This window comes from Lathamus discolor, chromosome 9 (genome assembly GCF_037157495.1).
Source record: "Lathamus discolor isolate bLatDis1 chromosome 9, bLatDis1.hap1, whole genome shotgun sequence".
NCBI classification, from domain to species: domain Eukaryota; kingdom Metazoa; phylum Chordata; class Aves; order Psittaciformes; family Psittacidae; genus Lathamus; species Lathamus discolor.
Window position 1 is genome coordinate 23288816 of NC_088892.1, and position 20135 is coordinate 23308950.

Consider the following 20135-nt stretch of genomic DNA (forward strand, 5'->3'; position numbering starts at 1 on the left):
GGCGCGGCGCCGCCCGCCCGCTGCCTGCATAACTCAGCGGGTATCCAGGGTTCGGGGCCCCTCAGCTGCCGCCGCGCCCCGGCAGCCAGCGCCACCGCCTGCATAAGCGGGGTAGGTATTCAGGGCGCGGGGCAGGACACGGCGCAGCCCCGGAACCTGCACGGCGGGGCCGCTGTCGGCGCCCCCCGGTGCGCTCCGGCCCAGTGCCCGCGGGACGATGCTGAGCCCTGGGCAGCGCCGGCCGCCTGGGCTGGCGACCGCGGCGCGGGACCGCAGCGCGTACTTAGGAACTGCGCCACAGCGGGCTCTGGGCGGGGCCGGCTCCGGGCGCTGTTCGGGGTGCAGAGGGCCGGGGCCCCGGAACATGGCTGCGGACTGGGGGGCTCGGGCCCGTCACGGCCCGCGCTGAGGCGTGCCCCGGAGCCGGGCTCCCTGCCGGGGCGGAGCTCCCGGACCCGCACCCCCGAGCGCGGCGGGCACAGAACCGAGGCGGGCCGGGGGCGCGCCGCCTGCCACGCGCACCCTCCGTGGCCCGGCCCAGCCCCCCCGGCCCGGTGCACGCTGGGGTTTGTAGTCCTCCTGCCGTGCCGCGCCGCGTACCCCCGCCTCGCCGGCACTACGGCGCCCGGCGTGCCCCTCGCGCGCAGGCGCAGTGCGCGGCGCTGCCCGCTGGTAAACAGAGCGGCGCGGCGGGGCCCAGCGCTCACAAAGCGGCGCGGGCACGGGCAGGGCCGATGCGCGGCCGTGGGGTCGCTCAGCCCCAGAGGCGACGGCGCTGAGGTGCGGGGTGGGCAGGACCCATGGCGGAGGCCGGCGGCGCCGCGGGGGCGCCCGACATCGACCCCGACTTCGAGCCGCAGAGCCGGCCGCGCTCCTGCACCTGGCCCTTGCCGCGGCCGGAACTGCCGGCCGAGACGGGCGGCGCGGCGGGCGCGGCGGAGGAGAGCGCGGGCGGCGCGGCGGCGGGGCCCGGGCGGGCCGAGGGGGCGCGGGCGGCGGCGCGGAAGGGCGGCTCCCGGCGCAACGCCTGGGGCAACCAGTCCTACGCCGAGCTCATCAGCCAGGCCATCGAGAGCGCCCCCGAGAAGCGGCTCACGCTGGCGCAGATCTACGAGTGGATGGTCCGCTCCGTCCCCTACTTCAAGGACAAGGGCGACAGCAACAGCTCCGCCGGCTGGAAGGTGTGCGGCGGGGCGGGAGGGATGGGCTCGGCCTTCGGCGGGGCGCCCGCGGCGGGCCGGGGCCGGGGCGGCGTGTCGAGGAGCGGCTGCCCGAGGCGCTTTCCCGCTCCCTGGCCTCGCCCCGGCACTTCCCTGCGCTCGCCTGTCGCCGCTCGTCCCTGCTGGGGTTCGGCGGTGGTGCCGGCGGGGGTCCGCGGCCTCTGCTCTCCCGAGAGCCGCTTGGCCGGTGCGGGTTTGTCCGCCCGGGAGCGCGCGGACGGGGGTTTCCAGCCCCAGCCCGGGCTCAGGCCTCATGCAGTTGCAGCAGGGAGGAGCAGGCGTCTCTGGGTGGGTGGTTACGGCGCGACCCTGCGAGACCGCTCCGTGTCCCCTTCGAGTTTGGGAAGTTGTCCGGGAAGGAGTCAGGGGCGGTTAAAAGGGCTGTGGTAACCGCTGTGCAGCGCGAAGCATCAGTTGAAGGGTTTTTAAACACAAGGCCGTGGTGCTTTGTCACATGACTGTGCTGAAGCTCCATATAAATAACTGTTTCATAACAGGCATTCTTGGCTTTCAGGAGACTCCGTTTAAAAAGGCTGCTGTGTCCCAGAGCAGCGTCAGTATTGCGGCCACGCAGGGATCGGCAGCCTCGGCTCGAGTTCAGGAAAGTGAAAGCAATATCCTGCTCTAGGGTCTCAGCGTTGTATTCTTCTCTTGCTCTGGAAGTAGGCGTGTGGGAAGCTCTGTTGAAAGAGCTGTTCTCAGTTTCTGTCTTCTGCAAGCAGCAGCCGGTTTGTTCCCATCTTTTTAGTCAAGCAGACTCCAGTGAAGAGGAAGGGAGATGTGAGAGTTTTTTTGCCAAATAGTCTCTTGGGCTGTCCTGATCTATTACAGTGGATGCTGTGGTGACTGTAGTCTAAAGACTCTGTTCTCCTGCTCTTCCTACAGGCTGGAATTGTGCTTGTTTGGCTCTCGGTTGCAGTGTACCTCTCCGTTTGCGGTGTTGGTTAGCAGTTTATCACAGCTTGAGCCAGTGTGGTTTAGGGCTTCCATGACTCCAGCCACGCGCTCCTCTGCCTGTATGACTGAGCAGTAAGTCAGCACGGAGAGTGAATTCTCCCTTTTCTAGCAGGTGAGCTTTAGCTGGCTCAGCTCTCTCAAGTGCACCCGATGTGGTTGCATGAGTAAGAATGTTTGCCCAAGGAGAAGGTAGGAATGCGGTGAGAGGGACACAGATGTCACAGCCTAGGCTGGCACAGGTAGATAGAGAGATTTAATCTTTTCCATGTATCCTACTCACTGACAGGCCCTGAAGAGCGCACGTTGTTTGACTGAAACTTTTTTCCCCTCTCCTTTGTGCAGGTTGAATCCTCCTAATTAAGTTCTGATTTGGGGCAGTCCTTGGGTGCATTTTCTTTCTCTTCAGAAGATTTGGTGCTCTCACTGGAAGATAGTTCTTGCTTCCTCAGGCTAGGTGTGCTGTCCTGGTCCTGCTGCCACTGTGTGGAGTCATTACTTTGGCAGACAGCTTATGGAGCTGGTATATTTTCTTTTCAGGAACATAGCAGTACCTGTTCGGCGGCAGTGCCCGAGACTAAAGTTCAGTGTGGCTTCTGAAATGCGCCCACTGATACTGTGGGGAAGGTGGGATATAGCTAAGTGTCCAGCTGGACTGGATGCTACCTACTGGAAAAGGTAGACTTCTGGCTATATTAAGTGTGGCTGTTCTTTTGCTGTATTCATTTATGTGCAACAGGACCATCAGTCTTCGTGTTTACTCTGTGGTTTAACTGTTTTGGGAAGTGCAGTTGGACAACTTGCAGAAAGGTAGGAATGAGAACTTGTGCATGTGTGAGATCCCTGCTCAGAGGCTGCTGCTGGAGCTGTATTGTGATGACTTTTCAGTGGCAAATTCAGTTGTAGCTTTTCATCCTGGGAACAGACTAACTCAGGCTGGCTTTAGGAGGGGAAGAGAACAGAAACCTCTTCCCAGGAAAGATGAGAGAGGGAAGAACGCCAGCAGTGGTGGTGGCAGTCAGCCTGCCTTTTGATTAGTGCAGTTTCAGACCCTTGATTTGAACCAGCAGACAGAAAACCATGGTAGAAATGCAGCTGGAACTGTTATAGTGCCAGGGAAAATGCTTATAAAAACTTATTTTAATTTTTAACAAATACTGTCAGAGTTTGGGGGGTGTGGGAGTGTGGTTAACCTTACGTGCTCAGTAAGAGGCTGCCCTTTCTTCCCTGTTCTCTCCAGTCCTGTTGGCAGGGCTTGGCAGCATGTGTGCCCCATCGCATGTGACTGCAGAGGTCTGAATTCTACTCTTGTTTTGTTATGTTAACGATGTTAACAAACAGCTCTATAGATTTGCAAGAGGTTTTGTTTGTTTTACTGACTTTAGTCTATTTGCATCAAGGTGCCTTGGATGGAGGCAGGTTAGACACAGTTTTAAAGATGAGGAATCAATCAAACCAGTTCAGTTTGATTTTATGGACTTCGAGTAAATTATTAGAGTTACTTAAATTTCATTTTAATGAATTAAATTTTATTACATTTATGTAGGTGTGTGTTTTATATTTAAGACAAACTGAATAAACATGTTTCCTCAGCTGAGGAATGGACCTGCCTGGCTCTTTGTTGTCGCTCTTCTGGTTATTTTTAAAGCTGTGGAGCTCTGCTTGCTTTTCTGTTTATTTATTTTTAATAATCTGTGAAGTAAAAGGAAATCTTCTGGAACTGTTTTTGCTTTATTGATTCCTCAGTTTTGAACTGAATGAGTTGGGATAAAGGAAATTGATGTGGAGCTGCAGCTAAATGCTGATGCAGCATTTGGATGCCTGTGAAGATTACAGCTCCTAGTTCTGGTATTTCTGTGTTGTTTGGGCAGAGCGGTACTGATAATGCATCCTATCTGCATATAGTGTAGCTTTAATAGGGAATTTTAAATGGGAATTTTAAAGAAATGTGCCTTTAAAAACTTTTTAAATCTACTTTGGTTAGTATAAATCCCATCAAGTCATTGTTGCTTCACAAGTACTTTCCAGCTGTCCTCCTCCACTATACAATGGGGGGAAATGCAGCTGTTGCAGACTGCCAGGGTGTAACCCCCGTGGATTCCGGAAGGATCTGTGTTTCGAGGAAGGTGGTGTTTGCTGTTCTTGAACTCCTCCGAGCACTTTGTAAAGGACAGATTTGCTGGTGTGCAGCTGAAGTTAAGAATTAACCAGCCTGAAAGGCAGAAATGACCTCTCGGGGATGTGTGTGGTGCTGCTTTGTAATCCTCCCCTTGGTTCTCTGCAAGCTGCTCTGTGCATAAGAGGATAATTCCTTCTGGCTTTGTGATTACTTGGAGAGGAAGGTGTTGAGGCTTTTGAATAAAGCAGAAGTGCATAAGCCCCTCTGAAGCAGCCTGATGGCTGCATTTCTCGCATCCATGAGAGGGTCCAGAGGAGAACCACAAAAAACATCAGGGGCTGAAGCACCTCTCCTGTAAGCAAAGGCTGAAAAAAATGAGGTTGTTCAGCTGAAGAAGAGAGGACACTGGGGAGACCTTATTTCAGCCTTTCAGTGCTTAAAAGGGGCCTGTAAGAAGGATGGGGAGAGACTTTTCAGCAGGGCTGTTGCAGCATGACAAGGGGTGATGGGTTTAGACTGAAAGAGGGAGATTGAGGCTGGACGTGAGGAAGAAGCTTTGTAGGGTGAGGGTGGTAAAATCCTGGCACAGGCTGCCCAGAGAGGGGGTGGATGCCCCATCCTGGAGACATTGCAGGCCAGGCTGGATGTGGTCCTGAGCAACCTGGTCTGGGTGGACATGTCCCTGCTCATTGCAGGGGATTGGACTGGGTGAGCTTCGGAGGTCCCTTCTCACCCAAACCATTCTGTGAGTATGAGCAAGTTGGACACAATGAAGAGCTGTTAAGGACAAGTTAAGGACTTTTCTTCCTCAGTGAGACATCCTGTGTATTCTCTCAAAGCTGTTGTCTTTCCCTTTGTAGGAACAGAATGAACTTTAAAGCTATCATTTTCACCCTCCAAAGATGCTTCACTGGAGCAGAAATTGGGCATTTCCTATGCTTGCATTGGAAAGGAAAGAACAAATGATGCTGCAGTGTTGCCTGAGGCAAGGGGGTTGGAACCAGATGATCTTTAAGGTTCCTTCCAACCCTGACCAGTCTGTGATTAGTTGCAGGGGGCTGAAGTCACACCTCTGCATTCTGGTACTTCACCTTGATTCATGTGTGTACCTGTAAATACACATACTGTATGTGTACAGCTCGGGTAGTTGTATTATGATTTAAAAATTGCCAAGCATTCTGCTTGTCTGAAACGGAATGTGTCATCCACCTGGAAACTCAGCTTGCTCTTCCTCTTTGTTACAGTAGGCAGCGTTTTACTTTCAATCCTTCCATTCCATGCTTGTGTTGTATGTGTATGCCTGCAGTTGATATTAACTGTTGACCACATGCATCAGGAGACCTGGCTGAGGGCTTTTGGGGCCTTGCATGTGCCCTGCAATTCAGTTTATGATGACAGTGACTTCACAGCTTCCAGTGCTGTGGTTCCCAGCTTCTCCCAGAGCTGAGGGTGTCTGACTTTTTGTCAGAGCAGGCACAGAGCTCCCTTGGGTTGGAGCAGCTGCTTGTCCTGTGGCCCTCTGAAGCTCTTCCATCTGGCCAGCAGACAAAAGCAAGCCTGTCTGTCTTCCGGACTCTGCCTGCAGTAGCTGGTAGGTTTAGCCGCATTATATTTATGTTTTGCTAATATATTGAAGTAGTGTATACAAAATTATGTGAACCCTTCTTTTGGTAAAAAGTTTATTGTTCATCTGTTCACTGTCCCGTTGACTACTGCTCCCCTGGCTTCTGTGGGGTTTAGTTTTGGTTTCTGTAGTCAGACCTACAAGAAAAAGCAATGGTTGGTTCCTAAAGCGGTCACATCATCTGTTTGCTTTTATCCATCTGGATTGTGCTGGAGTGTCCCCATATCTTTGAAGAATTTTTTTTTGGCTCAGAATTGTAGCTTCTTAACATGGGCAGGTGAAGGCCCAAATCACTCCTGGGAGAGCTTGCTTATTGCACAAAGAAACCCTTTACCTGGAAGAAACATCTGGTGGGAATGCTTCACACAGGTTTGCTCTTGACTTCTAGTAATGATAATATCAAGGTGATGATTTGAGAAGACATTCAAAGTATTTCCCAGTCTTTGCTCACAGAGGCATAACTGACTTGATGCTGTAAAGTAAAAGCTTGGTACAAATTCAGACCAGTTAATCGGTAGTGATGGTGTAGGTGCTGCTTCCTTCTAAATTGGGATTATTTTGGTTTCTGGAAGTTGCTGCCCTGAAAGGGGAGGGAGGGTCTGGCTCTTTGAATTCAGAGTAGCTGGGGCTGAGTGGAAACTGCTGGACTCTTGCCACTGCCTTGTATGCTCCCAAATGCATTCATGTGGTGGTAGTGATGTGTGCTTGTGGCAGCAGGATGTTCTCTGTCCCAGCTGCTGACAGCCTAGCTGGGTTTCGTTAAAGTAGGGGAGACAATAACAGAAGCTGAAGGACAGTTGTTCAGAGGCTGTAGTGGAGAGTTTAGCAGGAAAACCTGAGGAGCATGGGTGGGTTTTGTCCATCAGTCTTTCTTTTAACAGAATCTTCCCTTTTAATCCCACTAATCCTTAAATCATATGGCCACAGCAAGCAGTGGTGAGGAGGGAGGAAGGCAGCTGGTTATGGCAGGGTGTTGGCAGTGACAGGAGGATGGTGGAGTGCTGGATCTGGACAATGAGGCAGTGTGTAGGAGGAAGATGATGGTCTGAGTGTGGGGTTACCAGCTGTCCTGTTTTTCAGGTGGGATAAAACATACTGGCGAGTAGTCAACTGTGGTGAGGGCCCACCATTGCAATGAAGGAATACGTACTTAACCCTTGTTAAAGTGACATTAACGGCTCCTTCTCCCAAACAAGGTGCAATGGTCTGAGTAAGTATGGAAATGTAAGATTAACTTTTTCACTTGAAGCCTTACAGAGTGTAGTTGTTCCCCTCAAAAGCAGGGGAGAGCCTGTCCTTTGGCAAAAGGCCATTTGCCCCCTGCAGTGCCAATCAAATTACCTGGAGAATTTTCTGCTATGCTTTCCTGCTCCCTGCCAGTTTGTTCTGGAAAGCTGCTTTTCTGAAAGATTGTTCCTTGCAGCATGGCTTAATTTTCCAGGCAGTCCTAGGAAAAGGCTGCTCCTGAGCTGCTGGTATTAATGTGTTCCAGCAAGTTTTTTCTGCTCTGTCAGCTTTTGATATACAATAAAAGCTGTTCAGCTTTTGTGGTATATGCCTGCCTGTCCTGGTAAACTTGAAAATCGCCTTGGCCTTTGTTTTTTAAAGAGCTAGGATTTTCTTCTTCTGGGTTCCCACTGAAATCTTACAGAAAGGAAAACGTAGAGGCCCTGGAGACGCTGCAAGGGCTGGAGCAGCTCTGTTCTGGAGCTGGGCTGAGAGGGCAGGGCTGGGTCAGCATGGAGAAGGCTCCCCTCTTGTACTGGGGGAGAAGGAGCTGGATGCAGTGCTCCAGGTGGGGTGCATCTGTGCTTAGGAGAAAGTACATCGCAGGAGGTGAGTTTAAACTTGTTTTTTAGAATGAGGAATCTTCAAGTCTGAACAAACCATCCTGAATGTTCTGACCTGCTCTAAGTAAAACTTTGGGTTTGTGGTTGATTACCTCAGCCTTACCTACATAGCCATATAGTCCCCTGGAAAGGCTTTCACTGGCATGCTCTCTTCTCTTTGCGTTTTTTCATGCTATTTGGGTGTTCATGGCAGCTGTCCAGAAGGCTGATCCACTGGGATAGTTGCTTGGTTGTGCTGTGAGCTTCTGGGGGTAATTTCCCATCCTGAGACTGAAGCACTGTTTTTTCCCATCCTGAGACTGAAGCACTGTTTGTTGCTGGGCAGTGTCTGCAGCACCACTGATGCTGCTGTGGGGCAGGCCTGGTCCATTGCTGAGGAGTGCTCCTGCCCTTTAAATAGGGCTGGGAGATTTTATCAAAATACATATTCTATGTTGTGGTAACTGAGATGTGGCGAATCGTGGGTGTCTGCTGCTCGTCGTGCTCCTGTGGCTGGGCTGTGTGTCCTAGCTTGTACCCCAGTGGTTGAGGCCCAGTTTGAACAGGCTCAGTCCAGTGTACAAGAGATGTCTCCAGCCACACTCTTGGGTTTTTTTCCATACTGTCATGGATCTCAGATGGTTTTGTCAGAAGATAGCTCCAGAAGTAACCTCTGATCTCCATGGGTTACACATACAGACTGCCAGGTTTCCTCTGCAATGCTTAACATACAGTCACAAGAGCCTGTATAAGGTGTGTGAATAAACAGCAATAACCATCCCAAACTACTTGTTGAAGAGGTCCCTAAGAATTTGGAGGGTTCCTGCCTCTGCCTTTTCCTTCAGGTCATGTTTTCTTATGGTCAAAGATGTTGCAGAGCCAAGATTTTGTGTGGATGGCAGGTGCTCGGCCCACTGGGGATCCCGCACTGCTGAAGCTGAGCATCTAAAAAGTTAATGTCATCTGTATGTTTCTGGTTTGAGTTGCTCAACATGGAGCAAGGAAACACGTCAGGGTTGCCTGGGCAACTCAGCTCTGTCATTTCCCTCTCTCTCAGGTTTGACCTGGAGTTCTGTCATTTTTAAGGGAGGATAAGGTTGCTTTGCAGTTGGATTGGCTCTCTGAGCAAGCTCATAGGGTCACAGATGCTTATTTATTAAAGGAGCAGAGTCTGAAGATGAGGAAGGAGTACTACAACAATTACCTGTTTCTGCAGCTATTAGCTGTTATGTCAGTTCAACAGTAACGTGCAAAACCACTTTGAGACTGTTTCATAAAAGGCATTAGGCGTCACATATCTGCGTTCTTGTGAATCATACGCTTACTCCAAGATGTCTTTCTTCAAGCTGTTTTTCAGCCAAAAAATCTAGAAAACTGCTTACTAACATTGTCCCTTCTGATACCCAAAGTGGAGCTGTTTCTCTTGAGGTCTCGAAAGTGCCAGTGTGCCTTTGCTGCCACAGGAATCAAAACCTGCCTGTAGCCATGCAGGAGAAGATGACAGAATACTTGTGACGTTTTGAAGTCCTGGACCTACTGGTTTAAAGTTCCATTTTAGTAAATTAAGCTGAACAATGGGTGGTTATGAGTCTCCAAATGTACACTGTGTGTACAAGCTATTGGGTCATTCCTGACAGGACTGGGTGTCATCATGAGTTCACAGGTTCCTTTCAGAAGAATAAATGAAGAATTGGTGCCAACCTGGTGGTTCCTGTTGCTGCAGGAGTATGCATTCACAGTAATGCACATCAAGCTGGGAAAGGAGGGGGGGGGGATTCTTTGGAAAGGAAATTAACAGCCCTCTGGGAGACACGGTACCAGTCTGAATTGCTTTCTTCAACACTTGAAGGGAAAGCTTTATTTGGAGAAGATGCCAGCAGGAGTGTGGTATAGCTGTGACTGCGAACAACTCAAATCATAAAGCTGTGTGAGAGCATTGACTAACACATGTTCCATCAGGCCCTGGCTCTGCAGTAACCCTTGGGGCGCTCTCCAAGACAGAGCGCATGTATGCTTTGATACTGATTGCAACAAGCAGTCAGTCTGCTCCGGGTTCCCAACAGCCAAAGCTAACAGTGATTCTCGCACCTTCTTCCCTCTCCATGCAAACTTTCCACTTTCCCTGTATTGTTTATCTACATCTGCTTTGTTCTAGGATAGTACTTTTGGTGAGGTGGCCAAAATTAGCCTGGGGTGGACATGTCTGAGAGGAAAAGGGTGGGGAGAGGGAAAGCAGCAGGAAGGAAGAAACTGTTGAGAGGTGGTGGGAAAGGGTGGTAAAAGCACAGTTAACTTGCTTCAGAATTAAGAGAGAATGCATGAAAGCTGAAGGCTGCTGTTTGCCTTTTAGTTTGTGTGAGAAAGATCTTGCTCTTGGACCACTGCTATGCTACCAGCGTAGCATCTTTCAAAGATGTGTTTGACCATCTAAACAAATGAAATGCAAATATCACACACATGCATGACACAGGCCTCAAGGGGAGTTCATGGAGGATCTGTTCAAACGGAGTTACAGCTTGCTCATTCTAAAATACCAAGGTTTTTAGCAGTTGTAGGATGGAAATTCAGCTTGATGGTGGTGTACAGATATGTCATCTTGCAGTTTCCAGCAAAGCCAAAAGAAGGGAGTTAGGAGGGGCAAGGAATGTATGTTGCCAAATGGAAAGGTGGGAGAGACTCAAATTGGCATGTGCTGTGTCTACCGAACATCTTGCCCTATGAGAAACACAGGCAGAGGAAGGCGTGCTGCCTCTGTGCCCAGGGAGGCTGGCAGGCTCCAGGATTCTTAGGACTCTTGTTCCACAAAGTTTCCCTTGTTTCTCTGGCTCTGGGATGAAGATAGTGCTGGGTGTACGGAATTAGAAGTGGTTTGCTCTTTCTCTTCACACAGTCTATTTTATTTGCTGCCAGGCTGTGCATAAAATGTTCAGCCACGGTTATACTCAGTAGTGGGGTTGGCAGCAAAGTGGGAGCAGCATTAGCTCAAATTAGGCTTATGTTGAAGCTGCAACCTCTATTTGGGAAGGGACTTACTTGCTCTGGGGTATGCCTAGTTTTTGCAGATTCTGCATGGGCTTGAGAAGTTCTTTTGTTACAATTTTGCTAGTTGTAGTTTCACCCTTGGTGCTGTGGTGAGATATGGCACTGCATGCTAGTGCTGTCAAGCATGTTCAAGGAGGAATAGCAGGTTTTAATGGGTAGGTCTTTGTTATAAGTTTATTCTCTATTAACTGTCTGAATACGTTTGTGCTCGTGCAGTGTCTCGATGGGAAAGTTCCTCATATCCTGCTTTTGTGTTTCTGGTTTTCTGTGTCTTTTTCAGAACTCTATTAGACATAACCTGTCCCTGCACAGCAAGTTCATTAAAGTCCATAATGAAGCTACAGGGAAGAGTTCTTGGTGGATGCTTAACCCTGAGGGTGGTAAAAGTGGCAAAGCACCAAGAAGAAGAGCTGCCTCCATGGACAACAGCAGCAAACTTGCAAAAGTCAGAGGTAAAGCATCTAGAAAGAAGCCTCCTCTCCAGTCTGCTCCAGAATCTACTGCTGACAGTCCTGGCTCCCAGTTCCCTAAGTGGCCTGGGAGCCCATCCTCAAGAAGCAATGAGGACTCTGACATGTGGAACACATTCCGGCCTCGAACCAGTTCCAATGCAAGCACCATTAGTGCCAGGCTTTCTCCTATCCTGACAGAGCAGGATGACCTCCATGACGAAGAACTACTTCCTTCTCTGGTGTACTCAAGTGCATCCAGCAATGTTCCACCTACTGTGACTGAGGAGCTTGAGCTCATTGATGGGTTAAATTTGATGTCTCCCAGCTCATCTGTGTTATCTACCCAGCAATCTGCCTCGAGTGGTCAGATCCAGAGAGATTCCAGCTTTTCATTGCGGAATGCAGCTGGTCAAACCACTACTTTCGGCAATTCCCTGTTTAACCCTGTTGATATCTCACTACAAAGTTCTGTCAGCCATTTTTCTGCCCCTCAGAGCTTGGAAGCTCTTCTGACATCCAGCTCTCCACCTCCAAGGGATGTTATGATGACTCAGGTGGATCCAGTTCTCCCGCAGACTGGTAACAGGATGAACAGCCGAACTCTTCTGCTTCTAGGTGGACAAGCTGCCCAGAGTAAGATGAGCCCAGGCAATCCACAAGGAAAGCCTACAGAGCAGCAGGCAGAACCAGTCAGTGCCAGTGTTTTGCCATCAACACTTCCTATAGTAACGTCTCCTCAGAATACTGCCAGCATCACCAGTTTGAAGGCTCCACTTTCTGCAACAACTGCCCAGGCAGTCCAGCTGGGCAGTCCACTGCTTCTTTCTTCTGCTAGCCCTGCTCCCTTGGGATTGAACCAGGACAGGCTGCCCATTGACCTGGACATTGACATGTACATGGAAGACCTTGAATGTGATATGGATTACATCATCAACAGCGAACTTATGGATGGAGAAGGATTGGACTTTAATTTTGAACCCGTTTTGTCTACTCCCAGCTATCCCAGCACCTCACAGGCCTCCAACCATACGTGGGTACCAAGCTAACTTCAGGAGCACAAAAAGGTAGGTATAGTTATGTAAAATGCTACAGCTCTATGGTGGGAACAGCCCTGTCTGGGATAGTTCCTGTGCCCAGCTCTGCAGCAGTTAGGTGCCTCCTTGGAAGTGCAATGCTCTTTGAGTAAAAAAGCTTCTGGGAGAGCTGCATTATCTTTTTAGAAGGAGAAAAAGCTAGGTAGATTTAACTCACCAGGTAGTAAAGTAGTAAACTCCTTTATGGAGTACAGCAGCAACCTGAATGAAATTCCTGTTGTCTCTCACTACCACAAGAGTGTTTTTGAAATATGCAAGCTGTCCTGTGGTCCTTGGTGCCTTCATTGCCTGGGCTGTTCAAATATAAAGCAGGGAAGCTGAGGGAATGTTTACTGAAGGGTAGGGCCTAGTAGTGGTGAAGATGTGTCTATAATCAAATGCTTAAGAGGTAGAACATGAGCTCTTAACAACATAGTTCTGTTATAGGAGCTGTCTGATATTAAAATTGTAAAATCTGATATTATCTGATATCATAGTTATAGGAGTTATCTGATACTAAAAAAAAATGGACTTGCTTTGTTCCACCCATGAAGTTCACAGAATCTCAGCCTGGTTTGTGTTGAAAGGGACCTTAAAGTTCACCCAGTTCCAACCCCTGCCACAGGCAGGGACCCCTTCCACTGGAGCAGCTTGCTCCAAGCCCCTGTGTCCAACCTGGCCTTGAGCACTGCCAGGGATGGGGCAGCCACAGCTTCTCTGGGCACCCTGTGCCAGCGCCTCAGCACCCTCACAGGAAAGAGCTTCTGCCTAAGAGCTCATCTCAGTCTCTAAGTTTGTGGGTAGATGGAGGATTTCTTTAAGTGGATGAGATAAAGAGTTTTAGTGGAGGATTTCTAAAAAGTCCTTTGTTTAGTCTCTTCCCTGCCAGGTGCTGTTCGTGATTGCTTAAGGTAGAGAGTAATTTTCCTTGCTACTTTCTTGCAATGCCTGTGGTGTTAGCCAAGTCCTTCTTTAAACCTCCTTATCTTGCAGAGCTTCAGTGGTGCCTTCCAGGAGTACTTAATTTTTACCTTTGTGCTTTTGTCTTTCCTTCTCAATTGTACTCCAAAGCTTGAAGCTGAGCAGTTGTATCCTCCACTTGACTCTCCATTGGTCAAGGTCTCTTGTGATCTGTGCTTGTTCCTTGATGGAAGCTGGCATCCTTTGAGCAGCAGGGGCTGGTGAATAGTAATTAACTCCTTATCTGTGCATCCAGGATTCCCACTGAGACTGAGATCTAACTGTTCTCTTTATTCTTCCTAGTGTCCTTCAGGTTTGAAGATAGGGTTCTGACTTCACTTCCCACCCTGGCAGAGAAAAGAATGGAGCATGTTGGATTGAGTTTCCCTGCATACCATGCCTTGGGCAGAAGGGGCTGCCCGCCTGGGAAGAAGGGACGACCTGCATCTGGCTGCAACAGGAACAGCTTAAAGATAACAATCCTGTTGTGTGTCATGGCTCTTCCTACAAACCTACCCTGTCTTGAACCATCTGGAGAGACCCTGGGCTATACATGTCCGAAGAGGAGCACTGGTAAAAACCTTGGCCAGAAGACTCTGTGCCAGGCACTAGCATTTTCCCATGTTGAAGAGTTGGGTTTGCTGGAGGAATCTCTCAGTGGCTGTCCTCTCTCTGCTATGGCAGCAGGTCTCCCAGTGCCTCGGGCTGGTGGAAAGCTGGCTCTGCTCTCTCTTGGCGTGCCCTCGGGGGCAGAGTAGTTGGATGTTTTGGTTAAGCCACCAGATTTGCACTTGGTATCCCACAGGCTCGCAGAGGAATTGGAAGGAGCTCCCTGGTGGAAAGCCTGTGGGGAAAAAGGTGCGCTGTTTCAGGGCTTGGTTTCAGTGTTTTGGTGTGCCCACTCTGGAGCATCCAGCATCCTGCTGCAGGGAAGGGTGGTGATCGTGGTGTAGAAGGCTTCCTCTTGTCCACCTGAGTGGAACAGGAGGACATAGAGTTTTTCACTGTGCCATCTGAGCCCCATTGAATCAGAAGCATGTTTCAAGAAGTCCCTATGCTGTTGTCAGCAATTTCCTGATACACCAGGCTGCTGTAAAATAAGAACAGGTGCTAATAGCTGTTCCTGGGACATCAAAACATCATTTTGGGTTTGTTTCTGATCTGTCTTGCTACAGCAGAAAAATGGAAAGCCTGGGTGTGGCCTTAACAGAGCCCTGGTTGCTTTTCAGAAGGGCATTTTCTATAGATGAAATATTTTTGTACTAATCTGGGAACTTTCTACAGTGAATATGAAGCCAATGTTAAATGTGTCCCCATTAGGTGTATTAGGCATCTCTCCCTCTGAGAAGGTACCAGTGACAGACTTCTCTTTCAGAGCTGTATTAGGAACAAATGCATTTGATGTTTGATAATGTATATGATTAAGGGGAAAGAATTGGCGGGTCCCCGTGGTTTCAAACCACCTTGGGGAAGACTTGTACATTGTTGTAATCTATATGTAAAAGTAGCTGAAAATTACATAGATGCTTTTCTAAACCTTTTTAAATATATATTATATATTTTAATTGAAAATGAGAATATTGGATTAAAAAAACCAACAAAAAAACCCCACAATCCCACACTTCCTGCATCTGTCCATGTGATACCAGCTAACGGTACAGCATGGGAGGGAACAGGCCTAAGGCATTTGGGGCCATGAAGCTGAAAACATCATTGGAAGGTCAGGAAGGGCAGCCCAGTGTGAGTGGGGAACAGCTGCTCTCCCCAGACCAGGCAGGAGGTGCCTGCATGGCTCTGAATTCAGCCACAGCCACTCAGCCTCCTTCCTCGACTGGGCTGAGACCATGATGTGAGGAATGCTGATCAGCAGCAGCACACTCATTCTCAGCTCATCACTTCGGTAGCTGGACTGCAGCTGGTACATAGAACAGATTCCCTAGTCTGCTAAGAAGATGGTGTGGACTGGGTCATGCTTAGGTCTGCTGGCACTCTTGGTAGGCTTATATGAAAGGCAGGATCAGTTGTATTTGGTAGCTCCCTTTTTGATTTCTGCAAGGTTTTGTTTTCTTGCTGAAGTTTCTGCTTCTGTGGGAGGACTTGGAGCATGTAGGCCCACCCTTAGGAATGTGCCTGGGATCCTGCCCTGTCTTTTTGTTCTTGCAGGCCAGAAGGTAGGATTCAAGAGTTCAGTTCATTAGGTGTTGTGTCCTGTCTCGGGTGTTTGCAGTGGCAGGATCTATGTGAGACATGCTTTCATGGTGTTCTGGTAGGCTTGGTCTGGCAGAAAGTCTTTCCAATCCTTTCTGAAGGTTTGTATCATGCAGTGCAATGAGCCATACTGTTTTACCGCCTCGTCTGCTCTGTTTGCATGGGTTTAATTTCATTTTCATTTGAGTGGCAGTGGGAAAAGCGGTTTGTCTGGTTACCTGCAACAAGTAGTCTTCAGCAGTCTTACTTTTAGCATGCTGTGCCATCAGAGCCTTTGAATTGTTGGATAACCTTTGCTTTGAAGGCTGCCTCCCTGGCAGACCTCATGGTGATACGTTTCTAATTTACCCACAGTCTGCATGTCTGGTAACCCCTCATTGTAAAAACAAAAAAGCAGAGCCTAAGCTGGAACCCCAGGCCTTGCAGACTGGAGTCGTGTACTGGCACTCTCACTGCAGTTAGTTCATGACACAGATGGATAGATACCCTTCCCACAGTCACCTGATGGCATGTGCTGCACAGGAGAATCTGTGGCTGTTCTGTGCTGCAGTTCATAGATCCGGAGGGATTTGTGTTCCTTGGCACGTAATATGCCACCTTGTCAGCTTGGGCCCGAAGGGAAAATGAACCCCATGATCTCCAGAGCAAGTTGACTGCTGATGCTTCACAGCCACGTATCAAAGGACAAGGCACTGGTATGTGTGGTCATGTTACCTGAATCTCTGGCTCATTTCCCATTAAAATGGAGTCCAAAGCAATAGGAAGGGCAATAACACCTATTCACTGGGGGGGTTTCCCCATGCTCCCAGGCTGGACTCCTGGGGACACTGTTGGGGACAGGAGCACCTCTGGCTGGAGTGCTGCTGTGGCAGTGTGCTGACAGCAATGTCTGTCTTGCAGCAGTCTGCAGATGCTCTCTGTCTCCTCAACACAACAAGAGCCAGCAGGGGTTGAGGAAGTCTGAGAGTGTCCTAGCGCTGAGGATGGTGTTCAGAGCCTCATGGTGCTCCCAGAGTGCTCAGTAAATCATTGATATAATGTTGCAGGCTAAAGCAGGCAACTTGGCTTCTCCTTTCTGTGTGTGTGTAGCAGGATAGCTCGGATCATGAGCACAGAGGGCAGGGGTGCAGAGAATTCAGGACTTCTCCAGCCCCTTCGGAAATCACTTCCTTCTCATAAACTTGAGCTTTTCTAGGCTGGGATGTTTCCTTGTAGGACACAGGAGACTTTACATTTCCTAAACTGCTGCTTGCTGAAAGGCTGATCCTGGCTCAATATTTCTTCACTTTTTTATATTCTTGCCGGAAGTGTTTGCTGCTGAGTGCAGCCGGATTCAGGAGCATGTCTTGGTGTGTCTGCATCCTGCAGACCCCATGCCTGTGGGCTGGTGTTTGCTGTAGTGAAGGGTTGGGCTGGGATTTTGAGAGCATCTGTGAACGGGTTGGGGAGGGAGGGGGACAGTGACATGGGGAGTGATGCTCCTGGGTAAGTGCCTGAGGGGAGTGTGCAGGGAACTTCTGTTGTGCTGTGTGGGTTTTCCTTGTCCTTGCCTTGGGTGACAAGTTTCTTCATCTCCAGAGGATCAAATGCCATCTTCCATGATGTGAAGCCAGTGTGCACCTATGGGCTGCAAAGGATTTGGGTAACTAGGCCTGTGAAGCCTAGTATGAGGCAGACTTGTTGCCTTGCATTACACCTGGTTTAGCAAACTGCTTGAGCCTTCTTTATAACAAGTGCATTTTGCTCTACTCCCAGCTTCCTCTCAGAGCTTGGGATATTGAAAGCTTCTTGGAGCCCTTAATTTTCTTTGTTGGTGTGTCTAAAGCCATGTCATCCCCTACTCTGTGCTGAGTAAAACCAGCTGTCGGATCATCCTGGTAAGTGGGAGGAATGAAGCGTTTCAGAGCCCAAGTGCATTCATAAGCTAGTTTCATACCAGAAGCAAGTAGCACTAATCAGCTTTTCCAAAGGAAATGCCTAGAAAGCTCTCACGTAGTCAATAATTTCTTAATTCTCTTACTTAGTTGCTTATTTATAGCTACACTCCAATGCTTCAGGGCTAGCAGTGCTCCAGGAATGAGAAACCTGTGTCTGGTGCCACAGGTAGAAGTGCCTTGGCAGTGATGGCCTGGATGTCACCACAGTAATACTCAAGTTTGGGCCCATTATCAAAAAAAGCCCACAGGAAATCAGTCGGCGCTGGGGCATGAACATGAGCAGGGGTAGCTTACTTAGGGTTTGCCTCAGTTGCGAGGAAAACATGTTCTAATTAAGGTGGGGAAAAGCCAGCAAGAGGTGACTCCTGAAGCCTGGAAGATGTGTCCGTGTGAAAGCTCTGCGGCATGTGGCAATTCATGACTGTAGTTGCTCGCCCTTCAAGCAAGGGATCCCCTCTCTTCAGTAGCTTTTATGTCTCTCCCTGCAGCTGGTGTGTCTGTGGGTGGACAACCATCTCTGGGTGGAATCAAGCCTGCATCCGGGATTGTGGTGTAGAGCAGGGAGGAGAGGCAGCGGGAGCTAAAGCTCAAAGAGCTGATGGTGTTGCATTGGTGTTCTCTGGCTAAGGCAATGTTACGGTGTGCAGTAGAAAGGGATGCTTGCAGCTGGTGCCGTGGTGCTCCCCAAGGTGTCTTTGAGAGGTTTGGCTGCACAGAGATAGGTCACTGCTCCTGAAAGGAGCTCTGTTCATTGGGCGGTGGGGCTGGATCTGTGAAATGATGCTTGCAGCACAGTGGAGTCTTCACTGGGTGTGATCCCAGAAGGGCTCCTGCAGTGCTGGCACAGACATTGCTGTGCACAGGGCAGTGCCGCTCACGGTCGGTTTCCAGCATCCCCCTGCACCCACTCCTCACCATTCTGGTTTTTACATAGAAAAGTCCGGTTCTGTTTGCTCCTGGGAGCAGTGGAGCCCTGCCCCGCCGCAGGCTCTGGTACCTCTGTGCTGGCAAGGCTGTAGAACGGGCTAGACTAGGGGAGAATGTTTGACAAATAAAACCCTGTAATCCTCGCTGTGTCTCCTGCAGTTTGTTCTGCTTCTCTGGCATGGTCCAGTTATTTGCTCCTTGCCCTTGGCTTCTACCCTCTGCCTCTTGCTGGGGCAGCCCCCCTGAAACGCCCCTGAGCTGCCAGAGGTGGAGGGGTTGCAGTGGTGCAGCCCACAAAGGCTGTGGTCTCTGCAGTGCAGAGCCATGGTTACAGCTTGCTGGCGGTTTGTGGGGACCCGTGGGGATGCCAAGCCCTAAAACTGACCCTGGGGAGTTCTAGCTTCTGCAGGACTAGTCTAGAGTCCTCCTTGCCCTTGCAGAGCTCTGCACACAGGAGATGGCTGTTCATTTTATATAGCCACGTTCAAACGTGTTTGAGTGTCAGCAATTCTACCAGTTATCTTTAGGGACAGAGAAATGGATTTGCTGGTACTCTCTTCTTTCAGCCACCTCATGCACGAGCAGATGCTGACACTTCATTAGGACAGATGAGCACGTGAGTGAGCTTTTATCTTTGCTCGTGGGCCCCAAGTCCTCCATCAGCAAAAGGAAGGTTACTGCACCTGAGGAGCACTTTTGATATGAGAAGATAATGGCTTGGAGCTGCCCATCAAAGGGGACGTGAATGTCAGAGTGGAAGCCAGGAGCTGGTTATTGTTTGGGACTGCTCAGGGTTGTGCAAGTGGGTAAGAGGCCTTTCTGGGTAGGAGCAGGCTTCAGCTAAGTGCCTTAGGGCCTCCTCCCTTGACAGGAAGCAGGTAGGGATGCAGATACAGGCTGAGCCAGTGAAGCAGCTTTTGAGGAACGTGGTGGAGTCCTTGAATCAAACCCCATCATTTGAACTGTGAGGGTGCTGAGGCGCTGGCACAGGGTGCCCAGAGAAGCTGTGGCTGCCCCATCCCTGGCAGTGCTCAAGGCCAGGTTGGACACAGGGGCTTGGAGCAAGCTGCTCCAGTGGAAGGGTCCCTGCCCGTGGCAGGGGCTGGAGCTGGAGGAGCTTTAGGCTCCCTTCCAACCTAAACCATTTCTATGATGCAAGCAGGTCTGTGCTCACAGCGGGGATGGAGCTGCAGGACATTGAGCCACTCTGCCCTGGGGTGCTCTGTGCACCACAGCTCAGGACAGACCCTGCAGAAGATGAGACCAGAGCTTCGATCGTGTGGCTTTGGAGTGGAGGCAGGTAAGAAGTTCAGAGAGAAAAGGGTGAAGGATTGCACTGACCTGGTTAGCCATGGAGCAAAGTCAGGGTGTTTACAGAGCCAGCCGCTAAAAATGGGAGCTCCTTAGGGAAGCTGTCTGTTCTGCATCTGCTCCTTGGGCACTTCTTAGTGCTTCCTGCACAAGTGTAATGTGGGTGCTGTTGGAGAAGCAGAATGCTGGGTTGGATTTTGCAGATTGGGTCAGGGTGGATGCATTCAAAACTCGACAGAGCAGGGACCGTGCATTCTCTCATTTAGTGCTTTTTATGCCAATTGGTACTGGGTACTTCAGCATTGCCAGGGAGAGCAGAGCATGGAATAGATGCCAGGCTGGGACCAGGGTTCGTTGCTAGTCCCAACAGCTGTGTGGGTTCAGTGGACCTGATTTACAGTAGGTCAGCCTTTCTTGAGACCTCTTGGCTCCCTCCAGTTGCCAGCACAAGCATTTTGCCCTGTGGAGGAGGTGCCTGT

General features: G+C 50.0%; 1 protein-coding gene across 1 annotated transcript; it reads left to right on the plus strand.

Moving 5' to 3' along the window:
* Positions 1-629: 629 nt before the first annotated feature.
* Positions 630-18488, plus strand: FOXO4 (forkhead box O4). The gene is made up of 3 exons (XM_065689587.1): positions 630-1181; positions 11069-12304; positions 13577-18488. Exons 1-2 carry the CDS (start codon positions 801-803, stop codon positions 12284-12286), a joined length of 1599 nt encoding a protein of 532 aa, XP_065545659.1. The 5' UTR covers positions 630-800; the 3' UTR covers positions 12287-12304; positions 13577-18488.
* Positions 18489-20135: the final 1647 nt, after the last annotated feature.

Excerpts from the sequence above, each read along its gene's own strand:
- FOXO4 (XM_065689587.1), top strand. The coding sequence starts at position 801 with ATGGCGGAGGCCGGCGGCGCCGCGGGGGCGCCCGACATCGACCCCGAC. Across the intron at positions 1,182-11,068 it reads ACAGCTCCGCCGGCTGGAAG|AACTCTATTAGACATAACCT; the intron begins GTGTGCGGCGGG and ends TGTCTTTTTCAG.